At 41.9% G+C, this 18,941-nt stretch overlaps 1 protein-coding gene across 3 annotated transcripts in view; it reads right to left on the minus strand.

The window, feature by feature from the left end:
* Positions 1–18,568, minus strand: part of LOC149264840 (uncharacterized) — a 292,062-nt gene extending 273,494 nt beyond the window's left edge. The window contains exons 1-2 of one of the 3 annotated variants that reach the window (XM_089390565.1): positions 18,326–18,568; positions 17,760–17,823 (exon numbers count right to left, since the gene is read on the minus strand). In XM_089390565.1, the coding sequence (XP_089246691.1) occupies positions 17,760–17,823; positions 18,326–18,444 (183 nt within the window). In that variant the 5' untranslated portion in view covers positions 18,445–18,568. The remainder of the gene's footprint in view (positions 1–17,759; positions 17,824–18,325) is intronic. The other 2 variants (XM_089390547.1, XM_089390556.1) reach the window with 2 other exon arrangements.
* Positions 18,569–18,941: the final 373 nt, after the last annotated feature.

The following is an 18,941-nucleotide window of genomic DNA, read 5'->3' on the forward strand; positions in this document are numbered from 1 at the left end:
TGGTCATTTACATTTCAAAATTCTTCCAACTTTAAATTCCATAGTAGATAGAATCCTGAATCTAAAGGAAGATCATGAAGGTGTCTACAAGGGATGTGCATTGGACAAAAATACCAAGAGAACATTTGGAAGCAGTGCTTCGCAGTTGAAAGAAATCTTGGATCTCATTCACTCTGATGTGTGTGGCCCTATGGCTCCAAAATCACTTGGAGGCCATCTAGACTATGTCACATTCCTAGCTGATCATTCATGAAAGACCTAGGTTTACTTAATGAAAACCAAGGATGAAGTATTTACAAGATTTCAAGAATTCAAGGCTGAAGTGGAGAACCTTACAGAAAGAAGAATCAAGATGCTGAGATCTGATAATGGAGGAGAATATACATCCAAAGAGATTATAGCATTCTGTAACGAGTCTCGGATTAAGAAGGAGTTGATACTTCCATACAATCTCGAACAAAATGGAGTCGCAGAAAGAAAGAACAGATCCATTGAAGAAAGTGTAAAAGCAATGTTACATGATCAAGATCTACCTAAGTTTCTATGGAGAGAGGCAACCAAGACAGCGGTCTACATTCAAAATCGATGTCCTCACAGATCTCTAGAGAACAAAACTCTGGAAGAAGTGTTCACTGGGAAGAAGCAATCTGTAGATCATCTTCAAATCTTTGGGTGTCTTGTGTATATTCATATACCAAAGGACAAAAGAAAGAAGTTGGATCCTTCCAGTATGAAGGGAATATTTGTTGGGTATAGTAACTCATCAAAGGCCTATAGAATCTATATGAAAGATGGACATCACATTGAAGTTAGTCGTGATGTCATATTTGATGAGAGTATAGCATTCAAGAAGTCAAAAGAACTTTCCATAGATTCTGATGATGAAGAACTTCCAATATTTGAGGAGGAAATTGACAGGGAAGGAGAAGGATCACACCATGAAGAAGAAGGGCCAAGTGAACCTGTTCAACCCGTGGTCATTCCCAAAACAAAGAAATGACGTAATTGGTTGAAATCCACACTACTTGATGCAAAAGGTCATGGGGCAGCACAAGGATCATTTAGAGAAAGTAAGACACCCAAGAAATATTATGGGTATGTTGCATACATGACAAAATTAAGAAGCAAAACCATCCACCTTTGAAGACGTTGTTGAATATCAAGAACGGAAGGATGCCATGAATGAAGAGTATCAATCTATAATGAAGAATGGAGTTTGGGAGATCATACCTAGACCCGAAGACAAATCTATGGTTACTTCCAAGTGGATCTATAAGATCAAGCATGCAGCTAATGGAAGTATAGATAAGTACAAAGCAAGATTTGTGGCTAGAGGGTTCTCTCAACTTGAAGGCATCAACTATGAAGAAACATTTGCTCCAACAGCAAGATATACAACGATTCGATCATTAGTCTTTCTGGCAGCATCGATGGGATGGAACATCCACCAAATGGATGCCAAGACTTCATTTCTAAATGGCACTATAGACGAAGAAGTCTATATACAACCCTTGGGATTTGAAGTCAAAGATAGGAAGGAATATGTTTGCAGATTGAAGAAATCATTATACGGACTCAAGCAAGCACCAAGGGCATGGTATGCTAGAATGGATGCATACCTACAGAGAATAGGCTTCACAAAAAGTTCTGCTGACTCAAACCTTTATATTAAGGTTGTAAACAATGAACCTATAATTATTATTCTGTATGTAGATGATCTTCTCTTAACATGTGTTGAAGGTCGAATTGAAGAATGTAAGAAGCAACTGGCAGCAGAATTTGACATGAAGGATCTTGGGTTGATGCATTACTATTTGGGACTAGAAGTCTGGCAAGGACCGAATGAAATCTATTTGGGTCAAGGAAAGTATGTGATCGAGATTCTAAAAAAGTTCGACATGATGGACTGTAAACCTATGACCACTCCGATGATCACAAACTTGAAGAGACTAAGGAGTTCTGAATCAAGCCCTGTGGATCCTTCCAAGTATAGACAACTTGTTGGCTCATTGATGTACTTGGTGAATACTCGACTAGACATATGTTTTGCAGTAAATGTACTCAGTCAATTCCAAGTGGAGCCGAAGCATGATCATTGGATAATAGCAAAGCATATTCTGAGATATCTGCAAGGAACCATCAACTATTGTCTGAAATATGATAGAAGTAATAATGTCCAATTGATTGGGTATACAGATTCTGACTAGGGAGGCAGTGAATAGGATGGAAGAAGCACTACGAGAGGATGTTTCAGTTTAGGATCCTCCATGGTCTCATAGATGAGCAGAAAGCAAGACATCGTTGGTTTGAGTAGTGTTGAGGCTGAATGTGTTGCAGCATGTGAAGTAAGTAGGGAAGCAGTATGGTTAAGAAAGTTGTTATCCAACTTGTTTGAAGGACTAATGAAACCTACAGTGATACTTTGTGATAGCACCAGTTGTATTCGTTTGTCTGAGGATCCAGCGTTTCATGGAAAGACAAAGCATATCAACAATTATAACTATAGTCGAGAGTTAGTATAAAATGGCATGTTGCAGCTATGGTATATCTCCACAGATGAACTGGTAGCTGAGATATTGACGAAATCACTTCCGAACGCTACGATAATCACTTCCGAACAAGAAGCGTTTATACGAGACAAGCTTGGTTTGGTGGATTTGTCCTCCCTAATTGAGAGGGAAAGATAGACACTACATTCTTGTCTTCACTTGGGAAGAAAGAATGGAGGATTGGGTAACCATCTGGCATTCAATATTCTTTGAGAATGTGGTCGGGCATTCAAGACAAGAGTAGTCGTGGACCGATACTCTTTGAGGATTAGCTACCCAAGATAAGAATAATCAATGGGAGGCATAATCTGTGAACACTCGGGTGGGATATGTACCTTGGGAGACAATGAAGATGGTGTCTATACATCATTGGTCTCGCCAGCATCGTGCTCTGATCTTGTGGAGAGATAGAGTTGTTAGTCAAGGCCTTGCTATGTGACAATGTTGGTTAATATGATGCTAGACAGAGGGGTTGCCAATCCGACTCTTCTTATGAGATCTCTTCAGATTGAGAATGACCATGTACCTCTTATGAATACCTCCCTAGTTAAAACTTAAGAGGGAGTGTTGAAAAATGTGTAACCAGGTTCGGTTTTCATAAGTATGAAATGTATTCTTGTAAACATAAAGTGAAAAAGAAATTCTTATTATTATTATTGGCGCATGGGTTTCATGCTCAAGTTCTTATATTTTATAGGTCAAGCACCCATTGAGTGCTTCTAAGGTTTATCCTAGTTATAAGAGTCAGTGTCATATATTGAGACCGTATGGGCACATTGTAAATTGTAAAGAAAAAAATATTTTGCCTTTAAAGTGTCAAAATACCTCCAAGATCAAGTTGACCTAATGAGTTGTCAAGTCGACCTACATGAAGAGCCATTCCACCCTTGAAGAAGCCTATCTATAAGAGGAACTCGTCCTCCATTTGGATCACTCACTCACTTATCTCTTACGCAAAGAAGAAGTCAAGAAGGAAGTGCGAAGAAGAGGAAGTCGAAGAAGTCGAAGTTTCTGGGCCTTATCTATTCTTCTAGGAAGGTCGAAGTTAGGGTTTTCTGTGTTGGATCTTCTAGGGTTCGATTTTGAAGGAAAAGAGAAGGGAAGGCAAGTGAAGGTCTCCTAAGGCATCCTACTAGCCCTAGGACTCAAGTCAAGGCAAACGAAGTCAAGAGGAAGGCTATTAGAGGGAGATCGAAGTCTCCTAGAGGAGCAGTAGCAGTTGTTGGGAGCAAAATTTCGAATCCACTGGGAGGTCAAAGATATTGTAGTTGGAGGTTGTGGTAGACTTGATCTTGGAGGGTATTTGTCTGAGTCTAGGTCATGGTATTCGTCAATTGAAAGAACTGAAAGATAAAGAAGAGATTACGGGTTTTCCCCTCATGAGGAGGGGTTTTGGCCCTGCCTTGCAGCCTATATATTGTGTCACTATTCTTACTGTTTTGGTAGTTGTTTGATGTATTGCACATTGGAATAATAACGAACAAAGCTAATAAGTAAAAGGTAACACAAATAGTTATTAAGTTAAGACTTTTAACATATTCATTACCCTATTGAATTCTCAACATCCTGTATAGAGTGGCATCCACTTACTCACCTTTGATAACATCTTACCCTCCTCCAGTTTGTGACTAGATGCGTGATCATGGGCCTGCAATCCTACATGAGGAACCTCTTAAGAATCTCCTACATGTATCTTCCCTGTCCCAAGAAGATTTGTCCATCACCCACCATACTTACCAGCCGAAGGAAATAGTGCATAAGCCCTATATCCTTCATCTCAAACACCACTACAAGATCTTTCTTGCAGTCATGGATGAGCTCATCGTCCCCTATCAATATCAAATCATCAACATACAACACAAGAATGTGAGGTTGGCCCTCAACCACAATGTAGTATAGGTTGGGGTCAGCTTCACTCTTGGTGAAGCTCAATCTGAGAAGGTAGGTGTCTATCCGGACATGCCATGCCCTCAATGCCTACTTGAGCCCATAAAGAGCTCTCGTCATTCTGCATATATGTGAATCTCTACTGAAAGTCTCAAATCCCTCAAGTTGTTTAACATAAATCTCTTCCTCAACAACTTTGTTAAGGAAGGCAAACTTCACATCCATCTAGTGGATCCTCCATCCCATCTGTTCTACAACCGCCAGAATAGTCGTAATGGATGAATACCAGGCCACTAGTGCGAACATCTCATCATAGTCTATCCCTTCAACTTGTGAGAACCCTTTGGCCACAAATCTAGCCGTACACTTCCCCACACTCCTATCAATTGCATGCTTGATCTTGTACACCCAACATGATCTGAGGACTAATTTTCCAACTGGTCTTGCACTATCTCCCAGACATCATTCTATATGATGGAAGAGTACTCTTCCACCATAACATCACACCAAACCTACTGAGAGGTTGCCCCCTTGTAACAAGAAGGCTTTGAGTCTATCGCCCTAGTCATAAGTGCCATGTACCCCGTATATCTTTGTGGTTGTTTACTCTATCTGAATGTGGTTCTAGGAGCTCCAACTCTCTCCTGAGCCTCCCTAATAAACTAGTTTTCCCACTTGACTCAACCTCTCCCTGCCCTAGGAGCCACTGCCTGAGTGGGCTCCACTCACCTTGCTCTCTCCTCTTGATTCCTGCACTTTCTCCTCATCAGCATGTTGCTCGGCCTGTCCAACCACTATTTGTGGTGAAGTTTGAGGAGCTAGTTGAGCCTCCTTCTCAGAAGCATGTTGCTCCTCTTCCCGAGTTGCCCAGAGGTCACACACATTAGGCTTCTTGTTTGTGAAAGCCTCCTCTGGTGTAACTCTGCCTAGCACCCTGTGTGGACTCCTGTTCTGCAAAAAGACTGCATTGTTGCATGCCTCTGCCCAAAGAAACATAGGTAGCCCCTGGTCATGCAACATGGCTCTAGCCACTCCAACAATGCTCTGGTTCTTGTGCTCAACCACCCCATTCTGCTAAGGATTATGAGGTGCAATGAGCTCTCTCCTGATGCCCTCCTTGGCACAAAAATCCCTGAAAGCATTGGAGATGTACTCCCCACCATTGTCTGACCTCAACACCTTGACCCTCCTACCAATTTAGTTCTCCACCAAGGTTTTGAAGTCCACGAACTTTGAGAAGATCTGATCTTTCTTCTTCATGAAGAACATCCGTGTCTTTCTCGAGTGGTCAACAATAAAGGTGGCATAATATTTGTATCCCTTCAGGGATGGAAAGGAAAATGGTCTGCATACATCCGAGTGTACCAACTCCAAGATGCTCTTGGCCCTGTTGTCTCTGTTGAAAAAGGATGTCTTGGCATACTTGACAAGTGTGCATCCCTTGCACATGTCATGTTGATCTACATTGTACCATGGCAATCTCCCTCAAAATCTTTAGCGCTCCACAATGTGACCCATATGCCTATGTCAAAGCTCCCCAAGATCACATTCATGCACACTGATCTCTCTGTTACTCAAGGTCGCTTTTGTCTCAAACTGTAGCCTATAGAGGTTCCTCAGCCTAATTCCAATCTGCTTAACTACTCCAGAGTTGAGATGCTTGATAAAGGCTTTCCCTCTGTTGAAGATAAGCTCATACACTTTTCTCTCCAAGGTTGAGAATGAAACCGGGTTTTTCTTCAACCCTGGAACATAGATGAGATCTCTAAGGTATAGAGGTTTTCTGGACTCCCTCTCAAACTTGATTTTACCCACACCCTGCACTATGTACCTGCCATCATCTCCCATCTCTATATGAAACTGCATATCCTTCTCTTTTAACTAGCTGAAATAAACCTTGTTCTCGGCCCTATGAAAGGATGCTCCACTATCAATATACCATACGTTGTTGGCCACTAAGCTTGCCATGCAATCTATGAGCGAAAACTCCTTAAACAAAGAAGTGAACTCTTCCAGCTCTGCAGATGTTGCCACCGATCCTTCTTGGACGACTTCTTCCTTTTTGGACACTTGGTGGAATAGTGCCCAAACTAATGACAAGATAAGCACTTCAATTTGCTAAGATCTTTCTTCTTCTTGCCTCCTAAACTAGACTCGACTCCTCCTGCATTTTTCTTGCTCCTGGCCTTGCCCCCTTTACTAGCTAGGGCAAAGTGTTTTTCTTCCTCAATCTTCACATGAGACCCAGATTTAGCTTGCTTCCGGATCTGCTCTTGCACACAATCACTCCATAGCCATTCCCAATCTAGTAGCTTTTATGTCACTCGGTGCATCAATGAAGTTTTCCCATGACTTGGGAAATCCCAATCGTGTAAAACTGACAAGGTCTTTGTCCAAGACTGCCTCTCCAACCCCGGCTAACTCGTCCTTCACTTGGGTGAATCTGGTTAGGTAGGAAATCACGGACTGATACTTAGTCATCTTGATATTTCTGAGCCTATCTTGGAGTACCAACTTCCCAGCCTCACTCGTACCTTGGTACAAGTCAACCCTAAGATATTTGTCCACATGACCTGAGGTGTCTTCTTTTTGGAAAGGTGAGGTATGATGTGATCCTTAACTCCTTCAAGGATTATTCTTATGCCCTTTGCGCCCTTCTTGTTATGATGGGCCAGCTATTTAGGATCTATTGGAGCCGCTAGTGGACTCTCCACAAATTCCCAAACTCCCTACTCCTCAAATACTATACCAATCATCTCCTTCCAAGAACATGAATTTGAGGCCCATCAAGGCGGTCCTCAAATCTCGGACCCACGTATGCCTTGTTTTAACTCGAACTGCTCAAAAACACCCTTCCACAAGCCTGCTAGAGAAAACACCCGTGCACTTGATTTCACGAGAAAAATTTGTGATCTTGTGGAAACTATGCACCCTACACTGTAATTGTCACTCGCTTCTAAGGAAAGAATATATTGTTATCTTGTCTTCAATAAGTCCGTAGCTCTAATACCATGTTAGTTTTTTAATACCCAGCAGATAATTTGAATAGAATTCTAAGATGCATGAACTAGAAATTGAACTGCGAAATTCACTAATCAAATATACCACGTATTCTAACGAAATTGCAGCATAAAATAAACTCATGAAAACACAAGCACACAATTAACAAAACACTAGAAATACCCAGGAAACCCCAACCGGAGAAAACCTGCTAATTTGTGTGTTTTTAATGATCTGCTCAAAAAAATCTCAGTAATTAATTACAAAGCACTAGGAAAATTCCCTTCCAACTCTCTATTCCTCAACACAATATCTTGCACACCCTAGACCAACTCGACCTCTCTCTCATGTAGTTATACCAACTATATAGGCCAAACTACCTCCTTGCACAAGTTATCTCAGCTTCCTCAAGTGATGCGCTCTAGGTCTCCCTGTGCACAGATTTGGAACTACTTTCCCGAGCTCGAAACAAACAAATTCTCACTAGTGCATAATCATATGTCTCACTAAGTTTGTGCCCTTTTCTATATAGAATTGAACTGCACTTTAGCTCAAGCGAACTAGCTCCTTAAACCCAAGTCAAACAGCATCACTGAACTCAAGTCTAACTGACATCTTGAACTCAAGCGAACAGGCCTCTTAAACTCAAGTCAAACTGCCTCACTGAACTAAAGTCAAAGTGAAATCATTTATCCATGCATGTCGAGTTCAATTTACTAATTTTGACTAAAGAAATTAGACAACGCCTTAGCTCCACATGAGGGTTCTGCCAAATTTAGTGCACTTCTAAATTTAGCAAAACCCTCCTACTCTAACTTCAATTAACATCCTAGTGAGGTTGAATTCCCTATAGGTTAGCCTAGAGTCTAGATTGGCTTGACTGGGATAGTTTCACCCCCAACTCCTCACCCATCCAATCCTAAAGGAAGAATTGACAAAGAGAGGGTTGTGATAGCGATCCACCTATTGTCCTTGAATATTGGCACTGGTCTTTGTATCCTACCATCACCCTCATTCCTTTTCCTATGTCAAAAGAAACATTTCAATACCTAGGGTTATTTGTGATATCACCTTGCTTCATATTGTCTAAACCCTAGTGTGAGCCCCCTCAAAGCCAAAGGAGAGTCAGCCTAAAGAGGCAAGGTAGGTTGTTGAGGTGACATTGGGTGACCTACCCAAGTGCCACTTGGATTGTGCGGCATGGATTGGAGCTTTCACCATTTTAATGCAAACTCGCAAAGATAACACCCACCAGACCTGCACTCAGATATTCAAGTCCTGGGATGAAGTGCAACCCTAGAGGCACTTAATAAAGTTGTGTTAAGTTATGGTATGTTCTATGCTTAGAGCAGTTTACTTATCTTTCTTATTATTATCCACAAATTAGCAATCACATGTACATTAAGTAAAGTGCAGATAGAACATTTAAACGATCAACAGAAAACAAGCCAAGACAAGAGACACAAGATGTGGCGGCTAGCTAGGGACAAACCCCAATATGGGGAAACCCTTTAATCAAATCTTCTTTTATCTTCAATAATTCAACTGAGAGAAATAGTACAAAGATCTTATTTATATCAGCGGCAGCAAACCCTATATCGAACTCGTCAAGTCTCCACCGGTGAGTCGTTCACCGTGCACCAGTCCAAGACTTCGTTGTGCACCAGTCCAAGACTTCGCCACACATCAGTCCAAGACTTTGTCGTGCACTAGTGCAAGACTTCACTGCGCATCAATCCAAGACTTCGCCACGCACCAGTCCAAGACTTTGTCGCGCATCAGTCCAAGACTTTGCGCGCATCAATCCAAGACTTCGCAACGCACCAGTCCAAGACTTCGCCATGCATCAGTCTAAGAAATTTGCCTCCTTCTTTTCACACGTGTGAGAGAGAGAGCCTTTATGTGCAAGAGAGAGAAGAGACTCTTTTTCTGCGCAGGAGAGAGAGAGGTATGATGAGAAGTGAGTGACCAAATGAGGAGTCATCCTGTATTTATATCCAAACGTTGAAGGTGAATAGATGTGTCTGTTGGGCATCTGAGCCTACATAAGTTGCTGGCCAACTTTGATAATTTGTTAATAATTAAAATAAATTCATATCTCCATAAATACTTATCAGAATCGGATGATCTTTAGTTCAATCCTACACCTCTCGACAAGAGGAATCTAGGAAAAATATTATCAGCCATGAATAAGGTGACCCACAAGGAGTTTGGCCCTAGTTTCCAATTTTAACACTCCCACTCAACTAGGGAGAACTCCATCTGCAATTCGTTTGACTGTTGCTACTATTCATCCATCAAATGCACTGCCTTGTACAGCTTGACCCCTGCTCTGCTCTACTCTGCTTTGTTCTGTTCTGCTCTGCTCTGCTCGAACTATGAAGAAGAAGAAGTGATCGAGGATGTCTCATACCATCCTCCACTGACCCGAAGTCAATCTAGAGTGTGTACCATTTTCACTGGTCCCAGACCAGTCCTCTACTGACCCGAAGTCAGTTTCAAAGGGTGTACCACTCTCACTGGTCCCAGACCAGTATCATTGATCCCAGATCAATGGAGGTCATCCTAGCATAGGGAGTACGGTAGATACAACGATGTGTCCATCGATAGAACTACTATGGTCCCTATCCTCATTTCCCTGCTCATTGATCAGATGAGAGGTACTTCCCATGAGTCCCAGACTGCATGGGTAGGATGCCTCGACAGGAGAACTAATCATCCTGTCCACAGGAGAACGAATCATCATGTCTAGTGGATGCCACAGAGAACTAATCATCCTTGCCTATAGGAGAACGAATCATCCTGTTCCACAATCGCCATGGAGAACGAATCATCCTGTTCCACAATCGCCATGGAGAACAAATCATCCTAGCCCACAGGAAAACTAATCATCCTGTTCCATAGTCGCCACGGGGTGTCAGGGGAAGGTTGAACCTTTTACCCTGTACAAAGTGCACCAACAAGGGATGGTGAGTTACCCTGTGGTCATATGTTGCTCCAAGAAGTACCTCGCGCCCCTTGGAGCTCCCAAAGCTCGGTACATCATACTTGACCCTCAAAAGAGGGTCTCTGAACGACTCCAAGTTGTTCTCGGAAAGTCAGAAATTTGACCTTTCCTAGGGGCTTTGTCAAAATGTCGGCGACCTGTTCATCTGTAGCGATATGTTGGAGCCTTATAGCTCCTTGTTGCACCATGTCATGAATATAGTAGTACCTAATATCGATATGCTTGGAGCGATCATGGAATACAGGATTCTCTGATAAACGAATCCTGCTCTGGTTGTCACATAGGATCACGGTGGTATCCAATGTAAATCCAAACAGCTCACTGAAGAGCTTTCGTAACCAGACTGCCTCACAGGAGGCCATGCTAGCAGCAATGTACTTTGCCTCGGTGGTGCTCAAAGCCACAAACTTCTGCTTCCTGCTCATCCAGGATATCGAAGCAAATCCCAAGGAGAAACAGCACCCGGAAGTGCTCTTACGGTCCACCACATTGCCTGCCCAATCAGCATCAATATATCCAAGTAGTCTCACATTTCCGGCAGTGTATCTTAACCCATAAGTAATTGTGCCACGAAGATATCTCAGCAAATTCTTGGCACCAATCCAATGTATGTGGTGAGGTTCAACCATGTGTTGACTCAACGTGTTGACTGCAAAGCATATATCTGGATGGGAGTTCACTAGGAACATCAATGCTCCGACGAGTTGACGATACTCGGTGGTATTTCGTAAAACAGGTCCAGCAGCACTATCGCTTAACTTCTTGAAGTCAAGCTCCATCGGGGTGGTTACGGGCTTGCAGTCCACCATGCCGAATCTCTCCAATATCTTCACCACATATTTTCCTTGAGATAGGAAAATCTCCCCTGGTTTCTGCCAGACCTCCAATCCTAGGAAATAGTGCATAAGTCCTAGGTCTTTCATCTCGAACTCAGAAGCCAGCTCCCTCTTACATTCGTGAATGAGAGAGTCTGCACCTATTAGAAAGAGGTCGTCAACATATAGCACCAGTATGAGAGGCTTGTCATCTATAACCTTAAAGTAAAGGTTAGGGTTGGCTTCACTCCTAGTGAATCCCAACTTCATCAAGTAGCTATTGATCCTCTCATACCATGCTCGGGGTGCTTGCTTTAGCCCATAGAGGGCCTTCTTCAACCTGCACACATGAGATTCTCGATCATGAATCTCAAATCCTTCGAGTTGCTCCACATAGACCTCTTCTTTGATCGAACCATGTAAGAACACAGTCTTGACATCCATTTGATGTAGGTTCCATCCTTGCAAAGCAGCAAGGGCTATGATCGAGCGGATGGTGGTATATCGAGCAACAGCTGCAAATATCTCGTCATAGTCTATACCTTCCTTCTGGGAGAAACCACGAGCGACAAAACGAGCCTTATACTTTTCCGCACTTCCATCAACTGCATGCTTTATCTTGTAAAGCCATTTTGAAGTGACAACTGCCTTGTCCTGGGGTTTGGGGACTACATCCCAGACATCGTTCTTCATAATAGACTCATATTCTTCGATCATAGCATCCTTCCATACTTGATGCTTGACGGCATCTGTGAATGATGAAGGCTCATTTTGGATGATCGTGCTCATGATGGTCAGGTATCCCTGATACCTGTTTGGTTTCTTACTTTCACAGAAGGTTCCTCGGGGTGCTGTGTGTTCTTCAGCATCATCAAGTGTCCCCTTAAGCCATGAAGGCCTCTTCCTTGAAGAGGAGGGCTCAGGCGGAGGAGGATCAATAGGATCCAGGGGTTCTTCCACATTGGGCATTGTCTCCTCTTCTTTTTCTTTTGGTTCCCTGGTGTCAGCTTCTTGAGTGTTCCTCAAAGTAGGAAGATTGTCCACCTTGCTAGGGGCCATATCTTCGTCAAAGGTGACATCATGACTAATATCGACTTCCCTTTAACTAGCTACATAGATTCTATAGCCCTTAGTATTTTCACTATAACCCACAAAGATTCCTTTCTTTCCAGATGCACCCAATTTATTCCTTTTCTCTTTCGGCACATGAAAATATACCAGGCTTCCAAAAATTCTAAAATGAGATACGTCAGGTTTCTTACCGGTGAACATTTCTTCAGGAGTTTTGGAACCCAATGCTTGATGAGGGCATCGGTTTTGTACATATACAGCGGTGTTCACAGCTTCGGCCCATAGAAACTTCGGAAGTCTTTGATCATGGAGCATAGCACAGACAGCTTCCACAATCGTACGGTTCTTCCTTTCCGCCACACCATTCTGCTCAAGAGTATAGGGTGTAGTGGTCTCCCTCTTAATGCCAGCCTCTTTGCAAAAGTCATGAAACTCATTAGATTCATATTCAGTCCCATTATCAGTCCTTAGGATCTTGATCTTCTTTTCGGTTTGATTCTCGATCAAGGCTTTGAAGTGTCGAAACCAGGAGAACACTTCATCCTTCTTTTTCAAGAAATATATCCAAGTCTTGTGAGAATAATCATCTGTAAAAGTGAGGTAATATAAATATCCTCCCAAAGAGTTCACAGGCATCATACCGGACTTGTTTGAGTGAACCAACTGCAATATATTGGAGGTCTTGCTTTGGCTTGAGGGGAATGGTCCCCTTTTGAGCTTCCCTTCAGCACATCCTGGACATACACCTTCTTGCTCTAATCTAAACTCGGGCATCCCAGTTATCATTTTTCTTGCATCAGGTAGAGCTTTATAATGAAAGTGAGCAAACCTCCGATGCCATAATTCGGACTGAAGAGATGTGTCACAAGTCATGACACCCAACGGACTTCCTCCGACCTTATATAATGAATCAACTCGAAACCCAAGAGTAAAAGCATATTTAAAGTTCTTTTTCCATACACGTACCTTGCCATCGTTGAAAGCCACCTAGTAGCCTTTGTCTTCCATTGCCGAAATGAACACCAGGTTCTTTTTTAGATCAGGTACATATAATTCATCTTGTAAGTGGATGGTATTACCCTGATTTAGTTGAAGAGTGACATTTCCTATGCCTTTCACAGGATATTTTGAATTGTCTCCAAGAACAATTTCCAAGTTGGTTTCTTTCTCTACCAGATTATAGAGAGCTTCTTTGTAACCAGTGAAGTGCCTTGAGGCACCACTATCAATAAGCCAATTTCCCAACGAGTCCGGAGCAATAGTAGATACAGCAGCTGGTAGATAATATTCATCTTGCTTATTGTCAACAGTGTTAGATTCATACTTGGAATTTCTTGCCTTCTTGAATGGTTGTCCTCTTCCTTGATTTCTGGCACTTTGTTTACCTCTGCCATTTGACTTGCCATTCCTTTGATTGCTTTGAGAGGGATTTTGATCATCGTCCCGGTGTGAGTCCCGGATGATCTTCTTTGCTTTGACTTCTCCCTTGGTCCATTTGTTCCTAGCAGCAGCGGATGCATTCGATGGAGAGTCAACAATTCCGCCTCTCACATGGTCCAACACTTCCTGTTCTTCCAATGTTAGATCGAGAGACATCTTCCATCCGTGATAGTCAAAGTTCTCACGAAGTTTGTCTTAAGCAAGGAAGTGTGTTGAGGACCCCATGATTTCTTTCAGATAGCCTTGCCAACCTTCTCTTCGGTGATTGCTCTTGCTCTTGCTTTGACTTTGTCTTCACATCAACTCTGATACCATGTTAAGTTATGGCATGTTCTATGCTTAGAGCAGTTTACTTATCTTTCTTATTATTAGCCACAGATTAGCAATCACATGTACATTAAGTAAAGTGCAAATAGAACATTTAAACGATCAACAGAAAACAAGCCAAGACAAGAGACACAAGATGTGGCGGCTAGCCAGGGACAAACCCCAATATGGGGAAACCCTTTGATCAAATCTTCTTTTATCTTCAATAATTCAGCAGAGAGAAATAGTACAAAGATCTGATTTATATCAGCAGCAGCAAACCCTAGATCGAACTCGTCAAGTCTCCACCGGTGAGTCGTTCACTATGCACCAGTCCAAGACTTCGCCATGCACCAGTCCAAGACTTTGCCGTGCACCAGTCCAAGACTTCGTCACGCACCAGTCCAAGACTTCGTCACGCACCAGTCCAAGACTTCGCCACGCATCAATCCAAGACTTCGCCACACATCAGTCCAAGACTTCGCCGTGCACCAGTGCAAGACTTTGCCGCGCATCAGTCCAAGACTTCGCCGCGCACCAGTCCAAGACTTCGTCGTGCACCAGTCCAAGACTTCGCCGTGCACCAGTCCAAGACTTCGCCATGCACCAGTCCAAGAAATCTGCGTCCTCCTTTTCACACGTGTGAGAGAGAGAGCCTTTCTGCGTAGGAGAGAGAAGAGACTCTTTTCCTGCACAGGAGAGATAGAGATATGATGAGAAGTGAGTGACCAAATGAGGAGGAGTCATCCTGTATTTATATCCAAACGTTGAAGGTGAATAGATGTGTCTGTTGGGCGTCTGAGCCTACATAAGTTTCTGGCCGACTTTGATAATTTGTCAATAATTAAAATAAATTCATATCTCCATAAATACTTATCGAAATCAGATCAGCTTTAGATCAATCCTACACCTCTCAACGAGAGGAATCTAGGAAAAATATTATCGGCCATCAATAAGGTGACCCACATGGAGTTTGGCCCTAGTTGCCAATTTTAACAAGTTGTCACTATCACCATAGCAACTCTTCCCCTCAGACTAGACCAATTCTTTTCTGGCACAAGGGGGTAAGCCCTAAAAAAGAACGAATTAAGACATTCTTTAGAATTTAAGGGATGAAGGATTGCCAAGCCCATTGCCTATCAAATCAGGTGATGGAATTAGTATCAACAATCAAGAGGGTTCGAAGAGTATAGAAGGAAACATAATTAGGTTGTTATAAGCATGCTCTAACCAACTACATTGAAAAATCACAAAGCAATAACATGCAACCATGAATAATGAAAGGACAATCATATGCGAAACCAATAATGAAGTAGACAAAATAGGAAGCCTTCTTTATAGAACAAAGAACGAACAACACATTATTCTTCATGTGTAATTTCACCACAAGATCTAGAAGACCTATATGTATCACATTTAAACTTCATCAATAGCTTGGGCAAGCCGCAAAAAATAAAGTGAATAACCCTAACCAGAAAATTACAACAACAAAAATCCTAATATCTTCTTATTAGAGCAAACTTGTCCTTCTCCAAAGATTACAGCAACAGATGTGTGCAAGTAATTTCCAACATTCAGATAAAACCAAGAAATACAAAAGAAAGATTAAAACCTCACATTGAAATGCCCCTTGAATTCTTCCTCCCAAAATATCTTCAACTAAGCTTGGAGGGGATTTCCCTTATGTCCAACTATGCCTTTAGCAAATCAGCAATCTCCTCTATTTATATCTTCCAAATCAAACCCTAATTCATAAAATAATATTGCTTTTTTAGAAGGCCCTACGATCCTCCCTAAATGGAGCACTCCCTTTTGCTATTGGAGTGAATAAAATAGGTCCACAATGCCACTTGTTGCCTTTCTATTTCACAAGATCCTTTTAAAGCTTGTATTTATTATTCATTTGAGGGTTTGACCATGTCAACAATGCCACATGGCATCTCCTCATGCAAAGATCTTTCCTCCAAATATAAAGAAAAGGCATCAAGCAATGTGTCCTTAACCCCAAATACCTCAAAAAGTGTAATGCACCAACAAATATGTGAAATTGAAAATGGATTCACTAACATGTCATAACTCCTAAACCCTAAAAAGTTCTCAAAGGGGAAACATGCCTCCAAATATGTGGTATACACCTCAAATATTGTATAATACCACCAAAAAGGTGAAATATACCTCCAAATGTGTGGAAGCTCCTCCATTAGGGTCATTTCTCACCCCCTCTCATTTTCAACTTGTCCTAGCAACCTCCTTGAAGAGGGCATTCAACCCTTTATTTTCATCAATCCTTTGCTTGCCACATGTCATGCTCTAGAGCTCCTATTAGATAGGGTGTTCATCCTTTATGGTTTGCTTCTTGATCATATCCTCCATCCACTTGGACTTGGGCACTGTATTCAACCTACGAAAAAGGATACAAAAGTGGAACATTACACTAGACCTTATGCTTAATGATGGATAATGGTGCAACGAAGGATAATGCAATCCATGTAACCCTACCTCAAATGCATGTCAAGAATGCCCAATTAAAACCTCATGGTGAGATGTGCTTCTAGAAAACCTCCAAGTGTCTCCCACAACTTGCAACTCCCATGCAATTCCAAGGGTCTTCTATTGTGCTTAGTGAGAGGAGAAAGGCCCATGCAAATGTGAAACAAAACATGCATTGGTTTCAACTTGGCGCCAATGCAACCCCACTTGAATTGACCAAGGGGATCTTGGGGACATGCATCTAGTGCCTACACATATATATGGGTCCAACAATAGGTCCATCTCTTAGCTACAGCATGTGCTCAGGGTGGAAAGTCATCTTAGGGCCGAGGCCATCCAAAGGAGGAGTCCAAGTGACATGAATACACTATCTATAAATGTACTCATTACTAATTATATCCAAGTCCCACTGAAAAACAAGAGATGGTCCAACACATCTAGAGAATACCCAAATGGGAAAGCAGTTGGGAGAGTTAGCCACTAACTAAAGTACACTAGAGGCATCCAAAAATGAGAATCAAACCCATCCAAACAAGGACTAGAGGCAAGGGAGTTAGAGGAATAAAGATCAAGATAGAAGAAAGAAACGAGCCCTCACCAAAGCCAAATCTGCTAGTCTATACTCTATGAACGAAAGAGGCCAGTATGAAAATGGCCTCCAGGGACAAAGGATGCACCACAAACTCCACCTAGATGATGAACTGCGGGATCATCCGCTTGCACTGAATTCTACATAATAGCTCATGGGACTGCACTCTCTCCGTCTGAGCTCAGTGGGCCCGAAGCAAGTTGGAGTCAGAAACCCCAGAGCCATAGGGGACCGTGTGTCTAATAATTAAGTCCAAAAGGTGTATTCTGGCACTGGTTTCAGCACTCCAAAATCAGCAGACACACAGGTTCATACCAAAATCCTAACTACACAGAGCGGGGCTATTTCGCCCTTCCCACCCAGGACTTTACCGGTAGTGATCCTGACCCACTAATAACTTCCTCGGTGGTATAGCCCGCTTAGCTATAGCTTGGAGAAATAAAGAACCACTATTGCACTTGTGTGGTCCTTTCCAATTTAAGCCGTGGCATCCTCAGCAGTATGTACCACAAAGAACTAAGTAGAGACTCCAAAAATTAGACCGCAGACCTACATGGTCTTCATAAAACAATGTCACTTTACTGAAAAATGAAGGATAAACTTACCTTTGATTTGGAAAGAATTGAAGAGAACTCTTCCAATTCTGTCCCGGATGAAGAGGATGCCATCCTACACGCAACATTTTAGGATATCTCAGTCTTGACTCTTAACATCTCAGACGGGAAGAAGAACATGATAATTACTTGAAGCAAACACACACATTGAAGGGGACAAACAATTCATTTCGCTGTGAGAAGCATAAATCCAAAAAAAGATAGAGTTGCACCTTGGTGGAAATGTGTTGGGATAAAACCCTTCTAGCGTTTTCATTGATTGGCGAGGTGGGGTTTATGGTGCAATCTAACCAGGTGGTCATTTTTGCTATTTGTTTCACTTGTATTATTAAAAGAAAATCAAAGCACACGGGAGCACAAACAACCGATAATAAAAGAAAATTCACAGTAGAAGGCATCATGCGGACACAAAATTCGCAACGTAATTCATTCTTCGAAAGATTAGCAGTTGTCAAGCATTGGTCGCGAGTGCAGACCCTTAATTTATATTCCTCACCACAGATATATGTCAATTACATCAAAGACGAAAACAGGAAATGGGTAGTACTGAACTGCACCTAAGATTGAAATGGGTATGATGATTTGTAGCTGTTGCTGAAAATTTGAGGCTACAATGGGCCCTGAGCGTGGAGAGAATTGACGCTGCTGAAACTCGAAGTGGCATATATTTATTCATTTGTCATTGGCGGTGCAAGATGGCATCCCTGCACAGAATAACTATAGTCCCGGAACGTTGCATGAAAAGAGAATTCGAAAACTTGAGTTATATAAACTGTGAGAGTCCTCTATAAAATCAAGTCCATGGGTTTGTGTCAAAGCTTTGTATCATGGTTCGAGGTGTCCATCAGTTTTGTCATTCCAGGTTGATATCATCAATTTTAATAGTTTTATTTCGTGTTTTTGGGGTTAAATTCAAGTTAAAATGCTTTGTTTAACTAAAATTTATTTTGGCTCAGGTTCCAGAATTTCTAGTTTTAACAATGTATGGTTAAATTTAAATTTAAGAATATTTTTCTCCCTCTGTATAAATGGATGAAATCAAATGTTTTCACAAGGTTTTTTCCTTCCAAAATTTTATTTGGTGTATTACAAATTCATCATATTATAATGATTAAATTATTAATAAATAAGTTATGATACATACGGTGGTGATGACGATCAATATCAATATTA

This window comes from Pinus tabuliformis, chromosome 6 (genome assembly GCF_031772625.1).
Source record: "Pinus tabuliformis cultivar Carrire ecotype Pingquan chromosome 6, CPIR1, whole genome shotgun sequence".
NCBI lineage: Eukaryota > Viridiplantae > Streptophyta > Pinopsida > Pinales > Pinaceae > Pinus > Pinus tabuliformis.